This window comes from Pimephales promelas, chromosome 5 (assembly GCF_988280905.1).
Source record: "Pimephales promelas chromosome 5, fPimPro1.hap1.1, whole genome shotgun sequence".
NCBI lineage: Eukaryota > Metazoa > Chordata > Actinopteri > Cypriniformes > Leuciscidae > Pimephales > Pimephales promelas.
The window spans coordinates 29,574,819-29,601,984 of NC_142773.1; the positions used below are offsets into that span (position 1 = coordinate 29,574,819).

Genomic DNA, 27,166 nt, shown 5'->3' on the forward strand with positions numbered 1-27,166 from the left:
AGAGACTTTTAATTAGCCGCAGAATGTTGTGGCTCTTCTCTTCTGATGTGCAACCGGCTTTTAAAAAAAATATTTAAAAAAACGGTAACGGTAGATGTGCAAAGTTCTTTGTATTATTTTTGCACACCTTATTTCTGGATATCCCAGAAAGTAAATCTAACTCCTTGCAGCAATTTAATTATTTAAAGTATGCATAATTCTACCTCAAAACAAAGTCTTATTATTGAAACAGAACGACACTGTGCATGCCGTTACTTTCTATGATAAACCATCACAAATAATATAAAAATAATATTTTCTAAAGAGAGATCTTACTGTGTTCCAAGTTGGCTGTAGACAGAACAAAAGCCTTTGTGAAACCATAGTTGACAACACAAAGGAATTAATATACAACAGCAGCATCTGGCATTAAACATTTGCAAAAATTCTGCATCGAACAATGCATACAGTAATTGCTCTGGACAATGCGGAAAATTTCCACTGGGGAAATTAAAATTAATTCTCACAACTAAGATCCAGTTTAAGACAGAATTGCAGTCTTTGGCAGTCCAAAATGGAAACAATTTTTCAGAAGGTCTCCAAAAGTCAGCCCTGGTTGTGTCACTCCCGGTAGCAAGGAAGGGTGAAACTGGATCTTAGTGTAGCAGTCTTTATTGAAAACAAAATCAAACTAACAGAAATACTAAGGCTTCTCAGAAATACCAAAAAACAAGGACAGAACAACCGGTAAACAGCGCCGATGACAGACAACTAGACAGGACTAAACACAGGGCTTAAATACTCTGAAAACAAAGGAAGAAACTACATAACTAGACACCTGAACTAAGGACTCAAATCTGTATAACCAAGTATAGACAAACAGGCAGGGGATGGAGGAAGACTAAACCAGATAGATTAACCACGAAACACATGAACGAAACAGAAAAAGAGGTAATAAAAAAGAAACTCTAAACATGAACAAATAAGCTCAAAATGTGACTGGTTTTCTATTTCCCAGCAATCCTCTATTATCTGTAAACCTTCAGTTCTTGGCTTTTGTGAGAGATAGAGACCAGGCGACTTAGGCGACCAGAAGTGCATTCATATTTTTTATTAAAATATATACTTAAAAAATGTGGATATAAAACACTTTGACAATTTTCATTCACACAAGCTCAGAGTGCTGCAGCATTCTTTGTGACACAATTCTATTTGATTTTAGTGTAATCTGCAGTTTTGCAAATTAAGCAAACTTCACACAAACAAATGTAGTTGAATTGAACAACGTTTCAAAGATATGTAGAAATAGTCCCACGTTCCTCGGTAAGCTTTCAGTGCTGTAATGATAATGCTGCAATTATGTTTCAACAAGGGAGCACTTCACAAGATGTGTAGAGAGGCCAAATCTGTGAAGAAACATTTCTCCACTCACATTCAATTGTAGCCAATATAACTGAAATCCCTCTATGTAAAATCCTGTAAAAAAAAAAAAAACAGTTCACCCAAAAATTAACATTCTGTCATCATTTACTCACCCTTAGGTTGTTAAAAACATGTATGGCAGACATAAATTCTGAAGACTGACTTTATAGAACTTAAATACACCCACTTAATTTTCACATGATGTCATGGAACCATGAAAAATGCCATTGTAGCACAGCGTGATTTGTGATGCTGAATTCCTAGTTACGCCAGCATCGTCAAAGGATTGCCCCGTCCCAAATGGCACACTTCATGTGCATTTGCGGTCTCGTGGACACAACGGCTGCCGCAAACACGTCTGTTAAGTCCAAAAGGCGGTAGGGTGTCCCATTTGTCATTTTAGGTTTCAGAAGGTTCCCCTTTGCGGCTGATATGTGCTCATGATGCAAACTTTTGCGGAAGCCTCACTAAACTAAAGCAAGCTCCACAGCAGACGTCTACTCAACAGTCAAGGAGTCAAAGAGGCATTACGTCATAAACGTGTGATTCCATTTGGGGCAGGGCCGTAGAGGAACAGGGAAGGGTCCTTTACAATCTGTCATAAGACGAAGGCAGTCTTGTCACTGTCCATGTTTTTAAAGTCACAAAGTCATTAATTCATTTTGCTCCTCTGTCAAGTTTTTTTTTTTTTTTTTTCTGCAACAGTGAATGAAAAACAAAATCACCATCACTTCTCTTTTAAACACAAAATCACCTTACCACAACACTGTCCACAAAAAAAAAAAAAAAAAAAAAAAAAAAAAAAATCCATCATAAAAGTGAAATTCCGCTTGTGTTGGTAAAAAAAAAAAGAAAAAAAATATTTCATGTGTGAAGAATTCTTTTTTGTTATTCAAGTTCTTCTTTCAAGTTATGCCTCACAGCCCAGAGTGCAATCCGAGCGTACATACAGAGAATATGAAAGTCATTGAATGGTAGCCTAGGCTAATTGGCAACTGTCGTATCCTTTCCAATGTACATGTCAGCAAGTTTTTTAAACTGCGGCCCCCAGTTAGAGAGGTAATCATATTCATGGTCTCCCTCAGTCACAGAGGACTCCAGAGAGCTCAATGACTCAGCGATTGATCCATTGCCCTCATAAGCATAAGTGGCGAGAGAGTCATATGGAGGTGCGAAAGGGTCTGTGTCGTTGTCCTGCAGTCTGCTAATAATGAAGTCTCTAACATCCGCACACTCCTTCATGGGTGAAGGTCTGTGATAGGGAAACAGCATCTCAGGGATGATGTCGCGCCGCAGCTTGTTGCTTTCCATAACCTCCGGGTGGCGCAGTGTGCCGATGTCAAAGGCTTGCGTGTCCTCCTCGCCGCCCCCCTCGTCGTTGTAGCTGACTACGTTATCCCTGACGTCCTCTTTGGAGATGATCAGCGGTTCCTTCCTCCTCTGCTTCTTTAAAGCTGAGAACAGCACCACAATCACTGGGAAAAGATTGAACAGATATGCCTCGGGTCAGTATAATCATTGTTAAAGCTGGCATGAAATTAACATCTTTTTTTTTCTAAATGCATGTTATCAAGTTGTGAACGATTTATTCATGCATATTATTTTCTTCATCTTTTTTTAATTCAAAATTTTTAGTCATAACTGGATTGTCTAGAGAAATTACAGACTTTCCTCTGATGACACATGCAGGACTTTACCAATCATGTAGTAGCTACGTTTAAAACTTGCAAGCTCAATCTGCCTTTATCCATCAACACTCAGAGAAAAGATCTGTCACTACTTCGGTTAACAGTCTTGGGGTAAATGTGACATGTAATGTGACTTTTAATAATCAGATTACTTTTTCAATAACGAGTGAAGTAATCCATTACTTTTACATTTATAACCAAATATCGGAGTGACTTTTTCAAATAAGTAATGCAAGTTACTTTGGTTTCCCATTTATTGACTGACAGCTCTCCTGTTCCCTAGTTGATATAAATCGTGAGTAAAGTGCAGAGGTGTTGAATGCTCTGTGTGAACATGATTTTAGTTCTATACCAGGGGTATCCAAACCTGCACCTGGTGTGCCAACATCCAGCAGATTCACACTGACCTGGATGTTTCTGGTAATCCTGAAGGCCTTGATCAGGTATTTAAATTAGGGTTAGTGACCTTCCAGGAACAGGTACACCCCTTTTCTTGACTTAATTTGAACATCCATTTGCACTTGCACAAAAACAGATTCAGTATTTCTCAAAATGAATTAAACAGTGAAATATGCAAACCGGCAATCATTAAATATGTTGAAAGGGGAACTTGGAAACTGTTATTTCTTCGCTGATTTTCACTTTTTGCTGTCCATGTTTTCTCATCGAGCTCCCCCAACAGTTGTGCGGTGTATATTTCACAACACTGACTGTCATAAAAAAAAAAAAAAAAAAAAAAAACTTGCGGCACCTTCCTCCCCCTTCCCAGATAGCAAACTGACATTGAATCAACGTGGAAACGACGTCTCTCATGACATTGAAACAATGTTGATTTTGCTCATCGAATTAACGTTGAACCAACGTCATTCTTCAAAGCTAAATGAAAATCGAAAATTGGTTTGCTTTCATAACGTTGAAACAACATGTTGATTTCAAGTTGATTTTCCATTAGTTTTGAAAGAATGACGCGTCTGACGTTGGTTCAACGTTAATTCGATGAGCAAAACAATGTCAGATCAACGTTGTTTCGATGTCATATTTCCACGTTGATTCAATCTCAGTTTGCTATCTTGGTTTCTACCGCTGCTCATGTGCTTTTGGTATTATCGGAGCCAGCCAACTGAATCGTGTGAGCTATGTCTACCGAGGTGGGTAATACATCATACACAGTATCATAGAATTATGTTCAAATGTCATAAAGCAATTCGTGTTTCTCGCTCGTTCTCGCTTCTCTCGAGACTTCCTATTTCCAATTAACAGGTGTTGTGCCTAATTTCGACCCCATGCTAAATTATTAACCCTTCGTTGAAGTCAGTACCTGATTGCTTAATCCCAACCCTGATCCTAATTCTCCCCCCTCCCCCACCCCACAACTAGGAGGGGGGGGTAATAATTTGGCGGGGGTCGAAATTTGGCACAACACCCGGGACGTTAGTCCCCATGTTGTAAGCATGATTGCAAGTACGGTTTTCTGCCTGGGAACGCTAGGGGGAGCAGGGAAAGTCACCATTTTTCTAAAACTATACCAGTTAGCACATTATCTTTGGAAGTCCTAAAATACGAAAACCAAAATAATAAAAATATTGAAAAATAAACCAAATAAACTGAAATGACATCTAAACTACAATAAGGTTGCCATGGGTTGCGATGTGAATAATAATAATAAAAAACCTGGTACTTTGCTAAGAAGTATACAGTACGGTCAGTGGGTGAAAACTCACTAAGAAGGATGAGGATGCAGAGAAGTATCGCCACTAGCGCCCCAGTGCTGAGGCCAGCAGAGAGCAGCAACGCATCAACACTGCAGGAACGAATGTTGCCGGTGGCGTCACAGCTGCACACACGAATGGTCAAAGTGCTGGTGCTGCTCTGGATGGGGTAGTCGCTGTCGGAGATAACTACTGGCAGATAGTAGACACTCATTTCACGCCTGTTAAATCCACTTCTTCTGGTCAGGATTCTGGCTGTGTTATCTTTAGGAGAGGTGGGGGTTAAGAGAACATTCAAACAGTCAGAGCTGGAGATATTATCACATGCTGAGTCAAACAACAGGAAAAATAAAGCTGTTTTTGTAAGTGCCAAAACAGAAGAAAAAAAAAGATTAAACATGCGTTTTCCATAAGCTTCAAGATTTATCCATCAAAGGAAAGATTTATTCACCTTCATTATCAAATATGGTGAAGTTTGGATTCATCGAACTCAAGCTGAATACAAATTTGTGACCCACAAGAGGTTCGTCTGTGTCGATGGCACTGATAGTCTGTATGAGCTGAAATGGAAGACATTTTTGAATATGTAGAATAATGTGTTCTGTTTACAACCATTTTAATAATTCAACAATTCCATTTCATGGTCACACAGTCAAAAGCATACAGAGATTGTACATACCTGCCCAGCTTTGACTTTTTCACACACAAATGTCTCATAAATCATGGCAAATTCTGGGGCATTGTCATTCACATCCAAAACTTTTATTAAAACAGGAACACGGCTTCTTTGATGAGGGTTATCTGACGAGAGCAACAGAGTGTAAAATAGCCAGGAAAGATATTTTCATTCTCATACATATTTTGGTTTAAATAAATAGCCTGGTGACACATCATATATACAGTATATGTGATGCGTCACCAGGCAATGCTATTTCTTCATGCATGCATTTACTTACTCATCTCACTAGCCAGGACTGAGATGTTGTGCCACTTTGACACTTCCCTGTCAAGAGACTTAAGAATTGTGATGGATCCATTCTTGGGGTCGATGTGGTAGAGTCTCTCTGGGTCTGTGTGGTGATCTACGGCATATCTATGGGCAGGTTTAATAAATAGTAAAATTTGCATCTCACGATGCAACCTTTTTAAAGTATTTTTACATTTTTGGAACCAGCTCCAACACTATATACTGTACTGTAAACTAAATTAAACTCACTGGAGCAAATTCACCACACAGTTTGCACCCCATTTTTCTATTATATTTCAGTGCAAAAACCTGCATCTCATTTTCTAGCCACCCACAATCCAGTTTCACTATGTGCTATTTGCATATATAGTACTGTGGCATGTGTTTTTTTAAATTGTCATTTGTTTCACTGTGCACAAATCTTTCTATGTAAATTAGACTTAAAGGGACAATGTATACTTTTTATCTATTTTATTATTTAAAATCAATATTGTTATTCATAAATATATCTTCAATGGTGTACAAATACCTCTGCCAATTATCTGACTTGTCCTCGTAAATGAAGAATTGATTATCTTTATATGTATATATATTCTTTATATGTCTTTTATATTATCTTCCATGTAGTTCCGCCATCTTGAAAAACTATAATAGCAGAGGGACAAAAAGTAGTAAGCCAACGCGTTTCCAAAACACGTTAGCATGACGTAACTGAAAGCAGAAGTAATGGAGGAGCAGAGCAGTGAGAGGCGCTTGTCACCAGAAATGTCGAAAATAGATCGGTAAAGGAAACGTGAGATTACAAAAAAACACGAGTTAATATCATTTTTTTTCCGAATGGATAGAGCTAATGCGGGAGAAAGATTTCAAGTCCTGCTTTCTTCTCTACAGGTAAGTCAACATTACAGTCTTGATTACAACCCTTTTTTTTTTTTAATTGTTTGGTTGTGTACTTTATTTTATAGATAGATGAACATGTAAAAGTTGATGATGATATCTAACAATGCACACGCGTTCTTTAGAAAAGATAATTAATAAAGAAGGCATAACTACTTATTACAATAGTTAATGTTTTTCACAGTTAGTAATTCATACTGTAACATTCGTATGTTCATTGTGTCAAGTTACAGTTTGTTTGAAATAACAAACCTGTTCACCCGAAGGAACACTTGACAAAGTGCTATTAGAAGACATCCTTTCATAGCTTTTTGGTACACAAAGGCTACCTTAGATGCAACGCGCATTTGAAAAAGCGCTGGAGTGCACAATTCGTTTGAAAGCAAAATACATTTTCACCGCTTGATTGGAGAAATTCCTACACATTGTCCCTTTAAATCAAGTTACTAATGGTTTCTAATGGCACTAATGGTTTGTGTACATTTTCTAGACATCATGGCAGCAATTATTCATCAAATGATAATCAAATGAAGAAGAAAAAAAAAACGTAAATTTGGCATATGCCCATTTATATATATATATATATATATATATATATATATATATATATGTGTGTGTGTGTGTTTGCAATTTTACAGTCAAGTGCCTTTTTGTTATTTTAAAGACTTGATTCAGGCGCTGGAGCAATGTAACCCCAGTAAAGTATGTCAGATCCCTGTAATCTGCTGTACCTTCTACAAGCAGAATCAAGATGCAAAACTGAGAATTGCTGCATGCAAATTGCATTCAACGGATTGTTTTGGGGCGTGTTTGTGCCGTTATCTGATTTGCATAATTTATTTAATGATTCAGGTGCTGTGCAGACAGTGTGCGTAAATAAACTGCCAGCAGGTGCAAACCACTTTGGTGAATTCCCTGCAGTTAGTATTGAATTATTAAATATTTCAAGTGCTCACTGAATTGGGAAATTTATGGCATCGGGGTCCCAAGCTGTAATAGTTCCGATCGCTGTTCCTTTTGGTGTGTCCTCATTGACCTCAAAGACATACTGAGGCCTGCTGAAGATAGGAGGCTCATCGACATCTTTGGCTGTGACCTTGATGATAGCTGTGTCAGAGAATGGGCCCAGATGAAAGAAGTTGGGGTCCTGGTGTGTGTTAGTCACCTCCACTTTTACAGTGTACACGCGCTTGCTTTCATAGTCCAGTTTCTGGTGAAGATCAAAAAGCGTGGTTGTACATATTTGCACATTGTTATACATCATTACCTATTCATAAATATTGATACAAGTTTTTACCTTTTTGACAACGATAACACCCTCTTGGGATATCTCATCTGTAATTATATCTAGATATTCTTTGCCGTCTCCTTCTACAATTCTGTATTTCATTTCAGCATTTTCTCCCTCATCACCATCATTGGCTTTTATTCTGCCCACAGTTGATCCGATTTCTGCCGACTCATAAGTGCTTAGGTGGTAAGAACCTTAAAAAGAAAAGGTTACATTTATTTATGCAGTATTTCTTTACCCATCTAATGCTTGTATGGCTTTTAAAGTCAACATTGAGCCTATTTAATTACTTAAAGCATTTGGTTCATGGTAATCTTAAGACAAACAAAAAGTTCATTATATTTTAATAAACTTATGCAATATATATTATTTCAGTAAACTCACATTCCTTTATGTTGTTTAATGTACAATTTTCACAATCAGTACCACACTGCACTTTTTCTTGTTAAATATGCCATCTTTCTTGGAAATAAGTCAGAAATACAATTCACAGATAAAGAAGAATATGCCAGAAAATCAATTCAAACAGTAGATGGGTTGCAATTCACTTTGACTTTAAAAGCACTTATGAATTAGTGACATACTGTAAGCAAAACGTGGCGGGCTGTCATTAACATCTGTAAGGGTAACGTTGACCATGGTGGTTCCAGACAGACCCCCCATCTGTCCTGCCATGTCTTTGGCCTGAATAACAACCTGATACTCCTTCCGCACTTCCCGGTCCATACTGGAAAGGGCTATTCTGACAATTCCTGCACGAAAAAAAAAAAAAAAAAAAAAAAAAAAAAAAACACTGATTAACCATCTATTAATCATTTATTTACTAATTACCATTAACCATTTGCATATGTATAAAACTTTCTATTCATCAAAAAATCCTGAAAAAAAATATGCATTACGGTTTAAAAAAAAAATTCTAGAGCACCAAATCAGAAGACTTGAGTAGCTACACACACACACACACACTTTTAAATTTATGCTTATTTTCTGATTCTGCCTTTTCGTTCTAAGAACATGTGCATTTATTAATTTCTCTACACATTTTTCACAGTTTAATACAGGAAGGCTATTTTTTCAGTCCCAGGGAACTTATTGAATATAAAACATAATTTTATACATCTGTTTTTCATTTTATATTATAATTTATATTTTTTTAATTTATTTGATTTATAGCGCTATACCTTTTTTAAAAGGGCCAGCATTTTCTGTCCCTGCTTGGGCGTGCGATTATGCCTTAATCTTAATATTTTGCATCCGTAACCTTTATTGCTACATTTATCAAGCTTAACTTGTATTCTTCTCAGTAAAAGCAATAATCCAAGCCTAGCAGAGTAATTTGTTCCATTTCAAAAAAAGATTTATTCCATTTTTTTGCAAAGCAAATATTCTAGCTGGATCTGTTAACCAGGCAAAGCAGTGTGTGATCTTCATGCTTCAGAATTTCCACATAAAAAGTAACAGCTTTGCCTTTCCTTGTCAAATGGCCTCAGGCATACATCATGGTAGTTTGTCGGCAGAGAATATCTTTTCAACAAGATGTTTTGAGGACTCACCTGTCTCCGGATCCACAGAGAAGTAGGGCTGCCCTTGTAGGATGCTGTACACGAGTTTAGCACTGTTCCCGTATGTGGCATCATCTGCATCAGTGGCATTGACTTCTATTACAAAAGTACCTAGAAATAAGTAAAAACCTCAATGAGTTTTGATAATGGAGGTATGGAGATGTTCAAATAAGTGTCCTGCTTCTCTTTTATGCCAACACAGCCCACCCCCCCCCCCCCCCCAAAAAAAAAAAAAAAAAAAAAAATCTGCCAAAATCTTTTTTTTTTTTCTTTTTTTTTTTTTTTGCCAAAATCTGCAATCGGAAATAAATAAATTCACTATGAACTCTAATATTTTGTATCACCACACTGCATGCTAATATTTATTTAAATTAAGGAATTCATAAGCATCTGAGAGGTTCATATTTCAATCAAGCATAATTGAGAACATAACTGGGTCTGTAGAACTATGAAAGACCAATGCAATATTCCTTTGGGTAGCAGTGAAGTAGATGCAGTCAACTTAGTATGTGTTTGGTAATATATTTACATTAAATTAAATTTCTCAAAGGTGAAGAACCAAGCTCTCAAAAAGGGGGTACTCAAAAAAGTCAATAGTTGGGTCATTGTTTTGTTTTCAGAACTGAATTATTAGCATTCATCATGGTTCAAAGGCGTGCCTCTAGATTTACCACCATTCCTTTTATTAGAAAATCCAGATGGAATTGGTTTTGTCCTAAGGTTGTGTGTCAGAGGGTAATGAGTGCTTCATAATATGATGACACTTTCAATTTGATTGAGGGCAACAATTTCATAAATACGATGTACAGTCCCTTATATTGGATTCCAGCTGAATATGAGAGAAGGAAGAACACCATTAGATTTTCTTTGGGGAGATGATACCAAACAGACTGCTTCACTGCTTGAGGACTGACTTGATTGGAAACGGGATAACCAGAGGTTATTATGATATTACTGAGAAACAGCGTGAATCTCCTGAATATTCATGCGCTGTGAATATGTATGGTGCAGTGTCACTGCTAGCACAGAGCCACTGATTGTGTGAGACAGTGGTTATAGATGATGTGCAAATGGGAATTAGATGTAAATAGAAAATGTGATAAGATGAGCAAATAGAATCTCTTCCATTAGACACTACATCAGGACTCAGGAGAGGCAGATCCTTTCTGGCTCTGCTTTTAGTGATTACAATTTGCATTTGACTACCTGCAGTACATATTATTAACTGTACATTCCTAGAAAACTGCTACTTTTAGGTAATATGGTAATTTCTGATGATTGACAGAACCATGGCACTAGTTTAATTTGCAATACATATTTTTATTGACTTATGTGCAACGAACACCAAGTATTAAATAGAAAATGTCAGTACATAAGCCTGGCGTGGGTTATGTAGTTTTTAATAACTCATGTGGGACTATATATACCATTATTTATGTCTTTTCATTTTTAAATTCAGGGGCACACACAATTTTCGTAAAACAAAATATAAAATAATTCATAAACAAAATGTTGAGTAACTGTAAGTTACTGTAATATGATAAAGACTTAAATCTAAGCCAAACAAAACGTTTTGAAAGTTCAGCGCACTTGTTTAAATGTCATACTCCATAACAATACATGCTTCAAAAACTCTTAAAGCCTCTAAAAACCAATAGCAGTGAGCCATTCTTGACCTTAAAAACACTGCAGTGACAGGAATATCACACACAGTATTCCAGCATGACAGTAAATGCACTTCAAATAACAACAACAGGAGAAAAAGTAATTTTCATTCACTCACCGACATCTGACATTTCGGGTACACTGGCAGAATAGACAGCCCTGGTGAATTTGGGCTCATTGTCATTGATGTCATGTATCTTGACAATGAATTCAGTGGCAGGCTCCAGGGGGAGGCCCGTGATCTTGTTGAAAGCCTGGGCCTGCAGTGTGTAAGAGGCCTTTTCCTCTCTGTCCAGTCTCTGTGTAGCATGTAAATCCCCAGACTTCTCATCGATACGAAATACTGTGCCTGCTCCTTCTCCGGAGAGAACATATCTGGCAGTTCCGTCCCCTATGTCTTTGTCTGAGCGAAGCTGCATGGACAGAAAGAAGACAGTGACTTAACCATGTCGCAATGCACAGATGTGAAATTTGCCACATCATTTGTGGATTTTGTTTTTTAAATCAAACACGCATGAAGTTCTTCCTTCAGTAAAATGTTAATATGATATGCTGCCATGTTTTATTAACCAGTGAACTTCAGCTTGTCTTGTTTTCGATCATGGTTAACAGCTTAGAAGTGGAATCTTTTGAAGGAAAAGCTCTCTAGGGGAAATAGAAACTCATAAAAGCCACAGACAGAGTCTTAAAGAAAGAGTCTTAAAAGTACCAGTCTTCAGAACATATTCCATTAAATACTAATGAAGCTTTTAGTCCGATTTTACCACTGCGTTTTTATTGCATTTCCATTTGCATTTATAAAAATATGAAATGTTAGGCCTTTATCTTTGCCCACACTGTCATCCTACCATTCTCATGTCTGTCCTCTATTTAGCAAAACATTCAAATTAATGGTTGTTGGTAACTTGCTATAAAACAAAATCAATAACTCTATATCTTATTTATTTATTTATGAAGGAAAGTTTAAAAGTCTTGGTATAAGAACAAGTCTAAAATAGAACATTGTAATGTCAATACTCTCAAATAGGCTTTTAGTTAAAAGTCACTGACTTTATTGAATATTATTTGTTTTTTTCTTTAAAGTCAGAAGGGGACAGACAAGATCCCCTAATTGAAAAAATAACCCTGATACATCCCACTGGTTGGGTCATTTAGTTTCCCTTAAATGGGTTGATTTACCCTAAAGCTGTTCAACTGTCACCGCCTGATGCTTAATTAAATTTTAACCTGTGGGATGAGACTATGGGTTCCAACAGGCTTCAGTGAATAATAAAAAAATAAAAAAAATCGAATAAGCAATTGTTTCATGCGTTTATGAGTTCAGTCCAGCATCTGGCCAGAGTCATGGCCATTTAATGCATTTATCCTGGGCTCTGAAGTCTGTTTTTAGAAAGAGCCAGTGGTCTGATTCCACCTCCTGACCCCTCAAACACACTCAGTGTGTCAGCAGGATCTCATAACAAACACTTTATATAATCAGCACTAACTGATATTACATAGGAAATCACCACGAAGCAAAATGTTACAAAAGCAGCTTTTTTTTTAGCCTTAACATAAAAGCTGATCCTCAAGGTCCCTAAACAGTGTTGACTGCATAAATTTAGAAATGTTACAGTGCACTTAAACAATGTAATTTGTTCATATTACTTCCACATATATATATATATATATATATATATATATATATATATATTTATATATATGATTAATTTTGTTTCTGTTTCATACAAACTGGCCAAGTCATGCGATTTGAGTAAACGAGGATTATTAAATTTTGTTAGCCTAACCTACACCATAGTTGTTTTTTTGTTTTTTTTTTTTTTTTTTTTTCCATTGGTACCAGAGACAATTTATATATCCTAAAAGGACTTTGGTATTACGCTACCAAAATTATTAAAAGACTACATATTTTATATTACGTTTTATGTTTTTGTTGCATTTACCACCAGATGTCATCAGCATGCGATTGAACCGTCTAGGAATTTTTATCCACACTCCATTTCGGACAGTAGTGTGTTCCTACCTTAGACAGTAAAAGAAGAGGACACAGCGACCCCATTGATTTCAACAGAGAAAATTGAAGCACATTAAAAGCTGATCACCAGGTGTCACGTGAGCAGACTGTATGTCTTCTAGCTGTGCTGAGGGAAATATGAATAATTAACTTCTGGATCTCACAGAGATAGAGTGAGTGAGTATTAGCTGTCCATAAGCTAGCAGCAGGATCAACTTTATGACTCTCTATGGGCTTCTCCCTCAACTTTATGCCTCCACGTCCCCCCGATTGCCCGCAAGCTTCTCCTCCTGTCATTATGATGCAATCGTTAGCCTATTTATACAAAAACTGCTTCTATGGGGTCATAACGTAAGATACAAGGTTATGAAGCCTTTTATACATTGTCATGTTTCTTTAGAAGTAAATACCTGACAAATGGAGTCTATGGACACCTCAGATGTAAAGTTGTTCGCTGTCAAAGTGATGCCAAAATGAATGGGAGTCAATGGAATGCTAACAGCAGGTTCTGTCACAATGGCGGCTCCCGTGAGGCTTCAACTTCCAGCTGATGGATTACACCCTTGGTCAAGGGAGAACCCCATAGAGGGGGCTTATTTTGCTGTCTATTACTGTCTAATACCCTTCTCATTTCAGAAGGTGGCAGTAATGCATATTAAAATTTTTTTTGCCAACCTCCATTAAAAAAACAACAACAACAACAAAAAAACAGTAGAAGGAGCTTAGAACGTTTCAAAAGAGTGAATAATTTTGCAATGCAAATGGTCCAATTGATTCGATTTCAGTGAGACCGCACCGCAATACCATCTCTACAGAAAAAAAAAACAAACAAATGGGTGTCAATGATCTGTGATGCATAACCATAACGTTACATTACAACGGAATCCGAAGTCGCAGTATTAGTGCACAGGTAAGTGACATTTTGCGTGTTGCAAATTGTATCGGCAAATTACTCAATATGAAACAAAAACTCCCTTTATCTGATCAAATCGTAACCTAAATTCATTATTATAGGCTACTACTGTACATGCATCTGATGTGGGCAAACTGAATAAAAACAATGCACTCTTGACTCCTATTCACAATGACTGACGGGCAAGATATGTCGATGCACACTTGTTCTCTTTGCACTGCAGTTTACTCCCTCTGATTCACATCTCACTTGTCTCCTTGCACTAGCCAAATATAGTAATTACCCTATCAAGTCCACTTAATCCAAGTGAACGTGCCCAAAGTTTAGTAGACACATTCCAGTTGTGTACATGTGCACAGCTAGCCTTTGGACTAAGTGATGCAAAAGAAGGCTACTATTTTATGGTGGCATTATTAGCAGTGCTAAACAATAAAGATTTAAATAAAAATCGTACGGTTTAAACCTATTTGCCGTATTCTATACATGTCCTCCAAAGTTTGTTCGTATACAACACAGTCAGTGTTTTAATAACAGAGGCTGTGCGGCTGAATGTCAGTATGGACTCCTCTTTCATGTTTAATGTGGCATAAATATAGCATGCCTCTGAACTGCGACTTGATGAATTGCAGTCCCTTCCTTCACACAGCCACTGCAGATGGGTTGGAAGTCAATGGGGGGAATGAAAAAGAGTGAGTGAAATGGCCCATAATTGTTGATTCCTGTCAGGTCTCAGCGGAGCCACTTTGTCCTGGAAATGAGAGCGGTAAAAAACTAAACCCTGGTACAAAGTATTCTGTCTTGAAACTACTCTCTCCCACTCTTATTCGCTTTCTGTCTCTCTGGGATGTGATCATGTGAATATTCATGCCTCAGTGAGTGTGTAATTCATATTTGCGCTATTTTATGTTCTTTGATGATGGCATCAAGTTTTGCGAAGTGCCTGCCACACAGCAACGTGTTCAAATCCACTGTCAAACCATATTAAGATCAGGAAAACGAAAGAGGAATGCAAAAATCAGGCATTTGCATCTCCTCCAGGCCCTGTTTTGCTAGTCGTTCCGAGCTCGTGTTATCATGGACTCTCACCTTGCCGACATACTGATAGTTACTTCCTGTGTATTCCTCCGACAGGAAGAACTGCCTCCACATCCAGTCTCTTTTGGATCTGTGCAGCACCATTTTATCTCCTTCCATCAGATGGTTCCAGTTGTGAAAGAGATTCCCATCATTCCTCTCTAGCAATATGACTGGAGAGCTCAGGTGCGGAAAGACCAGTGGAAGCAGCCAAAAGAAGTGATTCATTATCATTGCAGCCAATCGATCGTCACGATGACAGCGACTCCTTATGAATAAGCTAAGCAGGATGAGCAGTGCTGAATTGAAAGCGATGTAAATGGCAACATCAGCAACCCTGACATTGTAGAATCGCCTTTGATCCTCCTTTGATTCCCTATAAAAAAAATAATCAAAGCAAATAAGTTACATACAGCATGTTGGAGGTCACTGCGGCCCTTGTCAAGATGCAACACCAGTTTCTTCTACTGTAATCCTTTTGTTGTTTGAGGAGTGTATCCCACAGGGCCTGCAATATTCTATTCACAAAAGATCAAACACGTAGCCTTTCACACAAAACTTTGCATATAACATGCCTGTGCAATTAACAGAAATGCTTGCATTGGTAAACATGGCTAAAATGGCATTCTTCACCAGGTCTGGGTTAAGGACTGGACAGACTGTCATCATGTCATCAGACTGTTATCAAAAATGGATGAAAAAAAATAAATGAAAGAATACATGGGTTGAGAATTGAAACTTGATTCCCAATATGGAATCAGATACGTGTTATGAAATTACAATTTTGACTCCACCTATCGATTCCTGTGCACACATTTTAATGGGTTTAAACCATTCAAGCGCAACAAGACATGAAAGAGAAAAAGAAAAACACTCACTGATCTTGACTGAATTACTTTTGTAACTAATAAAGATTAATCTATATTTTATTTATAAAAATAAAACTATGCAGTGGTATTTTACATCTGACTTGTATTGAATAAATGTTTGATATCTAAATGTTTGATGTCGGATTGAATCAGAGTTGCTCAGAAGATTTAGAATTGGTTTTGCAGAACATGTGATTTCACATGCTTTCGTTGCATTCATATAATGGCGCTTTTCCACTGCATGGTACGGTACGGCACGCCAAGGATCAAAAATCCTTGATTACGCGGCACAATTTCTTTAATGCGATGGAATATGTGGCATATTTATGCAATTTTATGCAATTAAATTGCGGGAACTTGCAAAAACTGCTGTTTGATGAAAAAGTGATTTCCCAACAACCTGTTCTCACTAGGCTACTACCTTAATGTAAAGAGTTTCTTATTGTAACAGCATATAGGCTATTGGGGTTTTGAGTAGATCATGAAAAAAAAACATGTTTGCATTTATTTTGGATGCTGTAAGTAACATTTACAATAACATGTCAAGCTGATAAGTAGCCTATTATTGTAACGTTGCAGTGGGAGTTTGCATGAGTTTCTAGCATGCTGTGTGATGCTTTCTCAGTGCAAGTCTCAGTGTAGCCGTGTACCATGAGTGCTTGCTCCTGTGTTTGAGTACGCGCAAACTGCACGAGCGCTCTTGTAAAAATTGGTTGCAATCTGAAACATCACCGATAGAGGCTACTAAAAATACATATATCACCTTTAAGTGTGCGAAGCTTAGAGTGCTTTGAAACGTAATCATTTTGCAATTCAAAGGCTCACTGTAACCTTAACTAGTGCATTCTCAGTAATCAAAAATGCTGTCTGTAATTTTGACGGATTAAAATAAAATATATTGTCGTGTTTTTTCTACATTAGAAGCATTTTCATAGTAAAATTTTACTGAACAAAGTTTTGTGACATAACTTGTGTTGTCGCCATGAAATCAAAGATGACAGTATTTATTTTTATGGAAGATTGCAGTACTTATTATGCTTTATTTATGCACATGGTATTTTATTAATATCATCACTGTCATCATTAAATTCATGTGTCTCACAACAATCCAATAAACTTCCATTGAAGAAAATCAAGTCCCGCTCTACTATTTTTTTATTTATTTATTTTTTTTCGAGAAGCTATTTCACTTAAATATGGCACAATAGGGAAGAAAAGACTATCACAACTGTCGGTACATGCTGAATTTAAATGTAAATAATATCCCGTCTTGCTCGGTCAGGTCGTGATTGTATATAGATGATTAGACTGTGCGTATAATATTAAATGATGAAATCAAAAGTTGAGTTAATAAAGATGCCAACATAACTATTAGGTTATTGGGGACATAAAAATAATGGGAAAAACAAATAATAATTTGCATTTAGCAAATTATTATGTATAAATTATGCATTTAGCAGAGGCTTTTATCCAAAGCAACTTACATTGCATTTCAAGGTACACATTTTTACTCATTCTTGCTTTCCCTGGGATTCAAACCCATGACCTTAGTGTTGCAAGCACCAACACTCAACAGTCTGAGCAACAGGACAAAGTTGTTAAAAGAAATACCATAATGGAAATTTTACCACCCAATTTTTCACAGTAAGAGTGACCAATTATTTTGTTATTCGGTCGAGACCCTCAGCATCATTATTGATCGAGATAATGTTCGCATCTCATGTTTTTTTTTTTTTTTTTTTGCAGTCACAAACAATGATTAAACAAAGTGCAAGTGAATGAGGTAACAACCCTTATTCACAAATTGATTCTTATTCCAATGGTAATGGTAATTCCCTTGTCCTCTTAATATGTTCCACATCCAAATCGATTTCCAGAGTGAGTACTATAGTACGGGTGTTATAACAACATCAGAGCCAAAAGAAATCAACGTACGTAGGATCAATAGCAGATCTTGATTATATGTCACAGAATGACTAGGGTTGGATTCAAATGCTGGTCACACGAGCTAAAAGCTCTTGCTCGCTGCCTCAAATAGTGATTGCTGCTGGCAGAGTGGCCTGCCATGTTTATTCCTGAGCTTTCTAGCCGAGTGTTTAAGCATGACAGCCGATGTGAGATACATTTAATTAACTGGGGTTAAGTGAAACATTACTCACCTCCTATTCACCTTTTAGAGAGCCTTTTTCTCTAGCATCTCCTTAAATGCAGCAAACAGAGTTTTAATGTCCTTAAATGTTTGAATGTCTGTCCCGAGAGATATTTAACGCCGCTATTACTTTTCTGAACCACTGTAAGCATACGCATCAGTGTTCAACATGTCCAGCAGGCTTCAGTTAGTTTAGCTGTCAAGTTACACAGCTACACACCGAAATAAATACATATGTATAGGCCTACAGTAAATATTGATTTGAGTTTATCAGCATAGCAGCAACACAAACAAAATATTACAGTAACATTAAATCTAAAATCCTGCGATCAATTATTTAGGCAAGATGACGAGAGAGCAAGTCAGTTTTTTGTATTGACTAGGTTTACAAGCAGCCAATAACCTATTCAAATCCGGAATATATAACCTGGTCACACACGGCCATGTAAACACCCAACACTGCATGTTTTCTTAGTCTCCCTAATAGGAATGAGTCGCGATATTCGAATATTCGATATTCACGTTCGAAATTCGATCATAAAATTGCTTTTCGAATATCGTTATATTTTTACGCAATACCAATGTGGCATAATTGACACGCTTAATGTCACAGATCTCGCAGCAGTGTACTTCCTTGTCGGCGACAAAGGTTTCTCTGAATGAAACCTCCAACTGCGCGATCTAAGACAAACAACAGAAGAAGATCATTGTCGTGACCATTAACAGAGGTGGATAAGTAACCTTTACTGTCTATGGTAGTTACAAAGTAGGCTACATTTACTTTGTCACGCTGAGCGACGCTCCTCTGATTACTTTATTTTAATGGAATATGTTGTTAAATGCGTAGTTTATTCCAAGAGCACTGTATCTTTTTATGGGCACGAGCGATGGTCAATTTACAAATTAATCACTCTTTTGAGTCGGTTCTGTTCAAAGACTTCATCAAACAAGTTGTACAGATCTGTTCAAATCAGTTCACGAATCAGTTTGAATGATCTGTTCAGTTTCCTGCAAGCACTGAATCTGAAGCGCTTTAATTCACACTCGACTCAGTCGTAAGAGGAAGATTTAAGAATATCGAGAGTGTTGAATGAAGTGGCCGTGGACCTACAGTTTAGTCTACTGAAAGCAAATCTGCAAATGCATCATATTTTTGCCAGCGATGTAGATCTAGTTGAACATCTTCGTATGCTGTCTGTGAATGAATGATTCCACAGGACGATAGATTCAAGTTCATTTCATTCAGGTAATACATTTTATTAAATGAAATGTGATTGTTTGTCAAATGCATATGGAAAACTGTTAAAAATGTGCATGTTCCAGATACTACTACTGTAAAACTCCATAGAAAGCTCAAGAGAGACAAGCTGCATATTTCGTTGAGGACGATTTGTTGATGCGTAAATGGTGCTCGGAGATTGCAGATGATGCTGAATGGAGATGATTCCCTCATGTTACTGACAGCATATTCCATCTTTAGCTCATGATCACGACCTGTTGGGATATCTAGAAATGAAGAAAACTTATCACCGAATTTTGAGACATTTGTGTCTGTCAGATCACTGGCAAACAGAATTCATTCCATGTGCTCCACTTGTTCCTATTCCAGTGATTGGAGAACTCTTTGAGCATGTTATCATTGACTGTGTCGACCCTTTGCCTAAGTCTAAGACCGGTAATCAGTTTTTATTGACCCATTGAGATAACTAGAGCAACTGTCGTTAACTAGAGCACTTGTTATTTTTTTTTTCTACATTTTGTTTACCAAAAAATTGTGCAGACAGATCAAGGCATCAATTTTCTGTGTTGTCCAGTTTAAATATTTCCCATAGCGTCGCAAGTGCCTATCATGCTGAAAGCCAGGAGGCACTCAAACGTTTCCATCAAACGTTAAAGTCAATGCTCAGAAAGTACTGTATGACAACAGGGGAAGAGTGGGATGAGGGTGTACCATTCAGTCCTGCTGAACTAGTATTCGGACACACAGCCAGAGGACCTTTGAAAATGCTCAATGAGAATCTGTTGTCTGTTGAGTTTAGCCCGAAAATGAACATGCTGGATTACGTGAGTAAGTTCCGTGAGCGCTTGCATCAAGCTTGTACCGTGGCAAGAGAGTCACTTGAAGTAGCTCAGTGTAAGAAGAAGGGTCTATATGATTGTAAATTTAATAGGGGTGATCAAGTGTTGGTCCTCTTTATCAGGCCAGTTTTCTGGACCATAAGAGGCGGTACGAAAACTTAGTACTACAGATTATGTAATCGGAACTCCAGGTAGGAAAACGAAGACCCGGGTGTGTCACGTGAATATGTTAAAGACTTTTTACAATAGGGAAGCTGTCCAGAATGTGTCACTTGCAGAAGAAATCATTGCTCCTATGTCATCTCGTGTGTTCACTTGTGCTGCTGTTGAGATTCCGGATCCGGAGGACGATGGAGTCGTTCTTCGTCACACTCATCAACAATGTGCTCGACTTAAGATTTCTGAGGTATTATCTAACCTTACATCTCATGTATCTCATTTATCTGAACAACAGGGATGTGATATTATGCAGTTGTTTGATGATTTTCCTGCTTTGTTTAACGGTATACCTTCTCACACTACAGTTTTGGAGCCCGACATTAATGTGGTGCTGATGTGATGCTTCCCCCGATTAAACAGCATGGCACTGCGTAAATGCAGCGAAAAGAGATGTGATGCGAAAGGAGGTTTAGTATCTAGTAGAGCATGGACTTGCTCGGTTCAGCTGTAGTCCTAACACAGTCTCATCCCAAAAAGTCATATAACTGACGTTTTGGGACGTATTTTGACCATACGTCAATATCCGCCTTTTTAGGGCCCCCTTAAACGTCGGTAGATGGCGATCCCGGGCCGTCATACAACTGACGCTTTACCTTTAACGTCAGTTAGGTGACGGGTTAGGTTTAGGGTTAGGTTTAGGGGTAGAGTTAGGATCCCATAACCTCATCTACCGACGTTTATGGGGGCCCTAAAAAGGCGAATATTGACGTATGGTCAAAAGACGTCCCAAAACGTCAGTTATATGACGTCTTGGGATGAGACCGGGTTGGTAGTCCCTGAAGTTCTCCATGCCTTAGTGCCGAAGAGTGATGGGACAGTGCGATTTTGTACTGATTACCAAAAAATAAATACGGTCCCGACTGTTTCCCTTTACTGCGCATGGAAGATTGCGTCGACAACCTCGGTTCTGCCATGTATGTCAGCAAGTTAGACTTGCTAAAGTCCTACTGGCAAATTCCTCTGGCAAGTTCTTCTAACATTTCTGCATTTGTTACCCCTGATAGTTTCCTTCAGTACTCAGTAATAGATTTCGGCATGCGTAACGCTCCGGCCCCCTTTCAGCGGCTTATTAACATAGTGTTGTCTGGCAGTGTTGTAGTACTCGAGACTCGGACTCGTCTCGGACTCGAGACCATATTTTAATGGTCTTGGTCTTGTCATGGACTCGTGTGCATTTGTACTCGAACATTTTTTTTTTAGGACTCGGACTTATTCCCGAATCCACTCGAGTTCAATTCAAAATATTTTTCATGATTATTAATGTATGTTAATAAAATATTTCTTTAAATTGATTGACACGCCCAGTGATTGGTGATTTTCTAGTGTGCAACTGCGCATGACAAATTGTAATAAAATTACTTTTAACACCACCTACTATGTGGCCTTTTTACCCTAAACTGATAATATTTTTTAAACTCTAAGTAAATTCAGTAAAAAAAAAAAAAAAGGATTTCTCTAAGTAAATAAAAGTAAATTAGGTAATCAACACTCACTGGTCTCGGTCTCGACTCGGACTCGACTCTCTATGGACTCGGTCTTGACTCGGACTCGACTCTCTCTGGTCTCGGTCTCGACTCGGACTCGAGTGAGGTGGTCTCGACTACAACACTGTTGTCTGGAGTATAAGTGCAATGCCTACTTGTGGCGCTTTTCCACTGCTGGTACGGTTCAGTACGGTTTGGCTCGGTGCGGCACGGTTCAGCTCGCTTCGATTTTTTACCCTAAGGGAGGTTATTTGCTGCTCTCCCTGGTATTATCCATACTACTGTAGGTTGCATTTGATGCGCAGGGAGTTCTTGCCCAGAACAAAAGCATACCGCCAATCCAATCTTATTTGATGATAGTGGTCCTGACAGAAATTGCAGATTATTGCCCATTATTCACTTAAGTTGATGTTTGTGGTCAGTTTATTTTGCAGATTCTTTATGTCTGATATAACTGACCAACACTGAGTAGCCTACATCTTGTATAAGATTCTTAAAAGTGTCACACCAACAGCACATATTACAGACATGCAGAAACCCAGACATGATCTACAGTACATGTCTAAAGTATATATAAAGAATAAACCTTTTAACCTTTTAATAAGTCTTTTAAACTCCTTGATTTTACTTAACTTAAAATATAATCTGAATGAACAACATATATTTGCATCTCTCATCAGAAAGTTTTTTGCAGGTTTGAATAAAATTGTGTTTAATAACATACGTACCACAGGCATAGTAATGCCAACTCGCTCATCAGACTCCTCGGTAACACCGTGTCCTAACTACACGCGACGCGATAGAATTCCAGCGACAGCAAGTGTGTCTGTCCACACTAGACGCGACGCGACTGTGAGCCACACATTCAGAACAGCGTGTGAATCTCTCCGTGAAAGCGCACTGTTGGCCCGCACTTGCATTGGAAATGGGTAAGGACCAAGGACATAATCAAATCAAGAAATAACATTATTAAAAATCTAAACATTAACAAAATATACTCTTTGACTAATTTTGTTATGAAGTACAGTTGTATGTTTGCATAGAATTCATTTTGAACGCTATATTACATGCTTTCAAAATCTGAGGTTAATTATCCGTTATCGCTTGTGGCACAGTGACCTATTTTTAACTAAAAATAAATGTGAACTCATAACTGGTGTAATATCTTCATTCTGTCAGCCGCGACGTCGCAGAAATAGGAACCATTTCTAAATTAGAGCGTCAGTTAGAGGACGCGGTTAGGTTTAGGTCTGGGGTGGGGGTAGGGTTACACACGATCCTAGGGCGTCATCTAACTGACGCTAAAGGGCGCCTAAAGCGTCAGATATTGAAGCATGGTCAAAATGCTTCCCAAGGCGTCAGTTAGGTGACGCCTTGGGGGTGAGAATGGGCTGCAAACTTCGACAAGTGGATGAACCGGCTCATTCGGGTCTCTTTGAGTTGGATTCAACTTTGACTTGTGCATCTTATGTCATCAACCCAAAAGTAAAGCTTGATTCAGTTCGACTAATGAACCGGCACAGTAGGTTTCTTCCTGTAAACTGGCTCAAAAGAACGATTCATTCAAGAATTGAACATCACTAGCGACCACCCTGTGTTGTTTTTGGTACACTTGACTTGCACATAGGTTTTCAGGTAGGTTCATTTCTGATCTCTACCATTGTATTTACACTTTTATCACATTCCAACTTCCTTTGTCTTTGTGCACTGTAAATTCAGATCAAACAATTTTTTGCAAATATGAAAGGAAATTTCAATATAATAGCTTCCAGTTTAACATTTTTGCAGAGTGCATAAAACAACATGTTATGCTCATCATGCAGTATGACAGGCTATGGTATATGTGTAAATGTATTTTTTTACTGGTTAATTTTGTTCAATAAAGTGCTGTGTATTTTCTTGTTAGTTTTGCCCCCGGCTGGCATAAAACATTTCTATTTTGTAACATGTAATCCACTTTGATAATTATTATGATTAAATGCTGCAGTTATAATTTCAACTCTTTCCACGAACCTTATTAGAATATTAATCCTAGATGTGCACCGCATAATAATCAGCCTTTGACATCTCATGAATTTTAAGGTATACGTGGTCAGTGAATTGGCCAGGGAAAGAGAAAGATGGCCATTAGATACACTCACGGGCCGTGTCATATATCACCTATTAATTAGCATTAATGCCCGCAGCTCAGAGTCAAGTACATTTAGTCCTTGTAAGCTATCGTGAAACTGAATCTAGGCTCTCTAATCACATAATACCCCCCTTTTTTTTATTTATTTTTTTTTTTCATTTTGCCTGAATTCTGGTGTTATACAATTTCATATGCAAATCCATTGCATGTCCATTACTGTCCTTGCCATACTATGTACAGCAGCCTAAATCACCTATATAACTACACATATTTAGGCTTTAGCAAGAAATATTTACATTTACAGGGACTGAAGGCACCCATATCCAGTATTTTAACATTTGACACAAACAACAAGCCACAGATGCAACAGTTTCCACTTGGGGGAGCCCAAGACCTTTTTCTCTCCTCTCCTCCCTGTATGAATCTCCCCATCACTCCATACCTCATCCTGGATGGCTCTCACAGCTGGCCTCTCCCTTGCAATATTAATGCCCTGTCTTCTTTGTTTTGAAACTTTGGTACAGATCAGATATGCACCATGTTGATTGCCTGCCTGGAGGACCTGCTTTGATTCTGCCAGGTTCACAGACTCAAGGCAATAATTTATACCCTGAGTTATTAGACAGAACACTTTCTCTGATTTTGTGTGGCTCTGAGAATGTAATGAATTCAAAAGCAGGAGCTGACGGAGGTCCTGTCTGATTAAAAAAATGATGTGTGTTGTCAGAGAAGGGCAAAAAGGAAGGGAGGGCTGCTCAATACACAGTTGCGGATACTAGAAATGCTCACTAACAGTGCTAGAGGTTTAACTGCTATGACATTCCCACTACAATTCAGATGTATTCAGACTAGAAGAACAGTCCTTGACCTCCTAAAATGCCTTTTTATAGGTCATTTCCTCAGGTCAGGGTGTAAATAATATCACAGTACCTCCCTGAACAGAAATACATTGTTTGGATCTTTCACCTCATTATGAGGCAAATTGCCTCACATTTCGAGGCAGAAAGAAATAGAGGGAGATGATATCAGGAGACAGAAGCAGAGGGAGAGAGAGATTCCCTGAGTGGAAGCATGTGGGGCTTTATCTCATGATTTATCTCTGTGTTGAAAGGCAATTATACATGTGACGCTGGCTCAGAGGAAGTGTGCGCTTTAATTTGTGTGAAACAGTCATGCCATTATGTGTTCATGTTAGATGTATAAATCAAAGTTTGCATATTGGCTTGAGTTCAGAAGCACCAAAACCTGAACAATCTGATCTAAACTAAAGTCTAACACGAGTGGTTTACATGGTCAATGTGCAAGGTCGTTTTTAGGTAATAACATGCATACACAGACAAGAAACAATCCTTATGGGCGATACTGTATTCAGATTTGTCGACAGTTTTACATTTGACTTCCACAGTCACAAGTGGTACACACAATTGAAATGAAAGCTGCAATGAACACTTTAAACACAGGGTGCTGCTTATGCAGATTTAGTGTTCTAGCTTTGCCAACATACTCGAGAATCTGCACCGCTATATAGCTAAACTCTGGGTTAAGGATCACAAACGGAGACAGTGGTGCATGAAAGCAATTTCCCTGCGCTGGCAGTGATATTTTATGTCAAGGATCAAACACGCACACAGACCTCTAAACACGTGCGCACACCTTGTAAAAAGCGACGGGGCGATTAAACGCAGGGATAGAAGAGGATTTTTTAGAAACTTTAGCTGCAATGATGACTCCTGTGGGTGGTAAAGTTAAACTATATGTGCTTTGGTTTAAAGAATGCCATGCTTTGTTAGCACATATATACACACAAGTATAAACGCCATTTTCAATACTTGAATATACAACGCAATTAACTACAAAGACAAATGAAATCAGTTAGAAAACACAATGGATGGATTGATGGATGGATAGACAGAGCACAAATCAAAGGGGCAGATGATTGGCATTTCATGTTAGATTATATGACATGTAAGATTATATTGCAAATCTGTGGCATAAGGACAGAGGGCAAAAGCCATTCAAATCTATTACATTAAAAATCAATTCCAATAATGTGACTTTTTAAATCATTAAAAAGCATTCCAAAGTATTGTGGTTTAGATTTGAGTTTCGAATGTTGTCAGTTCCACGGCAACATTTTGGAACTGGTAATACAATTGCAATGCTTTTCCCATGCTATTCAGATTAGCTGGCATTAACTGAAGAGTAAAAAGCATAAGGCTCTTACCTTAACAAAACAGCCTCCTGTGCTCTTCTGAGAGCATGTCATCCTCATGGAAGAACGACGCTGGCTTCTATGCTCGCCTCTTGGCAGCGCTCAGATTCCAAGACTGACTACAGTTGTGTGTGAGACTCCAGCTGCCTCTCTCTCTCTCTCTCTGTCTCTCTTTCTCTCTCTCCTGTCTCTCTCTCTCCCTCACTTACACATAAAGCCCCCTCTCTCACTCACTCTCTCTAGGTCTATCGTTTCTTTCTTGCTCTGCTGGACAAGGATGCAGTTTGCAGAGGGGAACAGGCTCTGATTGGCTGCCATTCATAAGATTGTGATTGGGGGGTGGGGGGGGGGGGGGGCTTGGGTGGGAGACCAGTGTTGGCTACAGACCAGGGCATTGAAATGAGGACAGTGGGTTTAACACAGCAGGCATGATGACTTTCAAGAATTAAATCTTTGACTAGAAAACATTGGATGAAGGGCAGGAACCCGGAGCATATACAGTACGTGACAAAAAGCAGCCTATAAGAACGTTTTGGATTTTTACTAATTTGGATTTTTACTAATTTGGATTTTTACTCATAACTGTCAGATTTTTCTGCTGAATACATAAATCAGATTACTCAGATGAATGCAAAAATGCACAATACATCTCTCTCTCTCTCTCTCTCTCTCTAATATATATATATATATATATATATATATATATATATATATATATTGTATGTGTGTGTGTGTGTGTGTTGTCAACATTGATGATGATGATATTTTTTTTTTTCTTGATAACCAAATCAGCATATTGGAAAGATTTCTGAAAGATCATGACACTGAAGACTGGAGTAAGG

The 27,166-nt window shown here is 38.1% G+C and overlaps 1 protein-coding gene across 1 annotated transcript; it reads right to left on the minus strand.

Annotated features, from left to right (window-relative positions):
* Window positions 1-1,077: 1,077 nt before the first annotated feature.
* On the minus strand, window positions 1,078-26,516 carry cdh10a (cadherin 10, type 2a (T2-cadherin)). Its single transcript, XM_039677914.2, has 12 exons — window positions 26,337-26,516; window positions 15,194-15,557; window positions 11,299-11,593; window positions 9,507-9,626; window positions 8,538-8,705; window positions 7,960-8,147; window positions 7,619-7,872; window positions 5,755-5,891; window positions 5,478-5,599; window positions 5,250-5,358; window positions 4,811-5,062; window positions 1,078-2,876 (listed from the first exon to the last, which is right to left on the minus strand). Exons 2-12 carry the CDS (start codon window positions 15,413-15,415, stop codon window positions 2,386-2,388), a joined length of 2,358 nt encoding a protein of 785 aa, XP_039533848.2. The 5' UTR covers window positions 15,416-15,557; window positions 26,337-26,516; the 3' UTR covers window positions 1,078-2,385.
* Window positions 26,517-27,166: the final 650 nt, after the last annotated feature.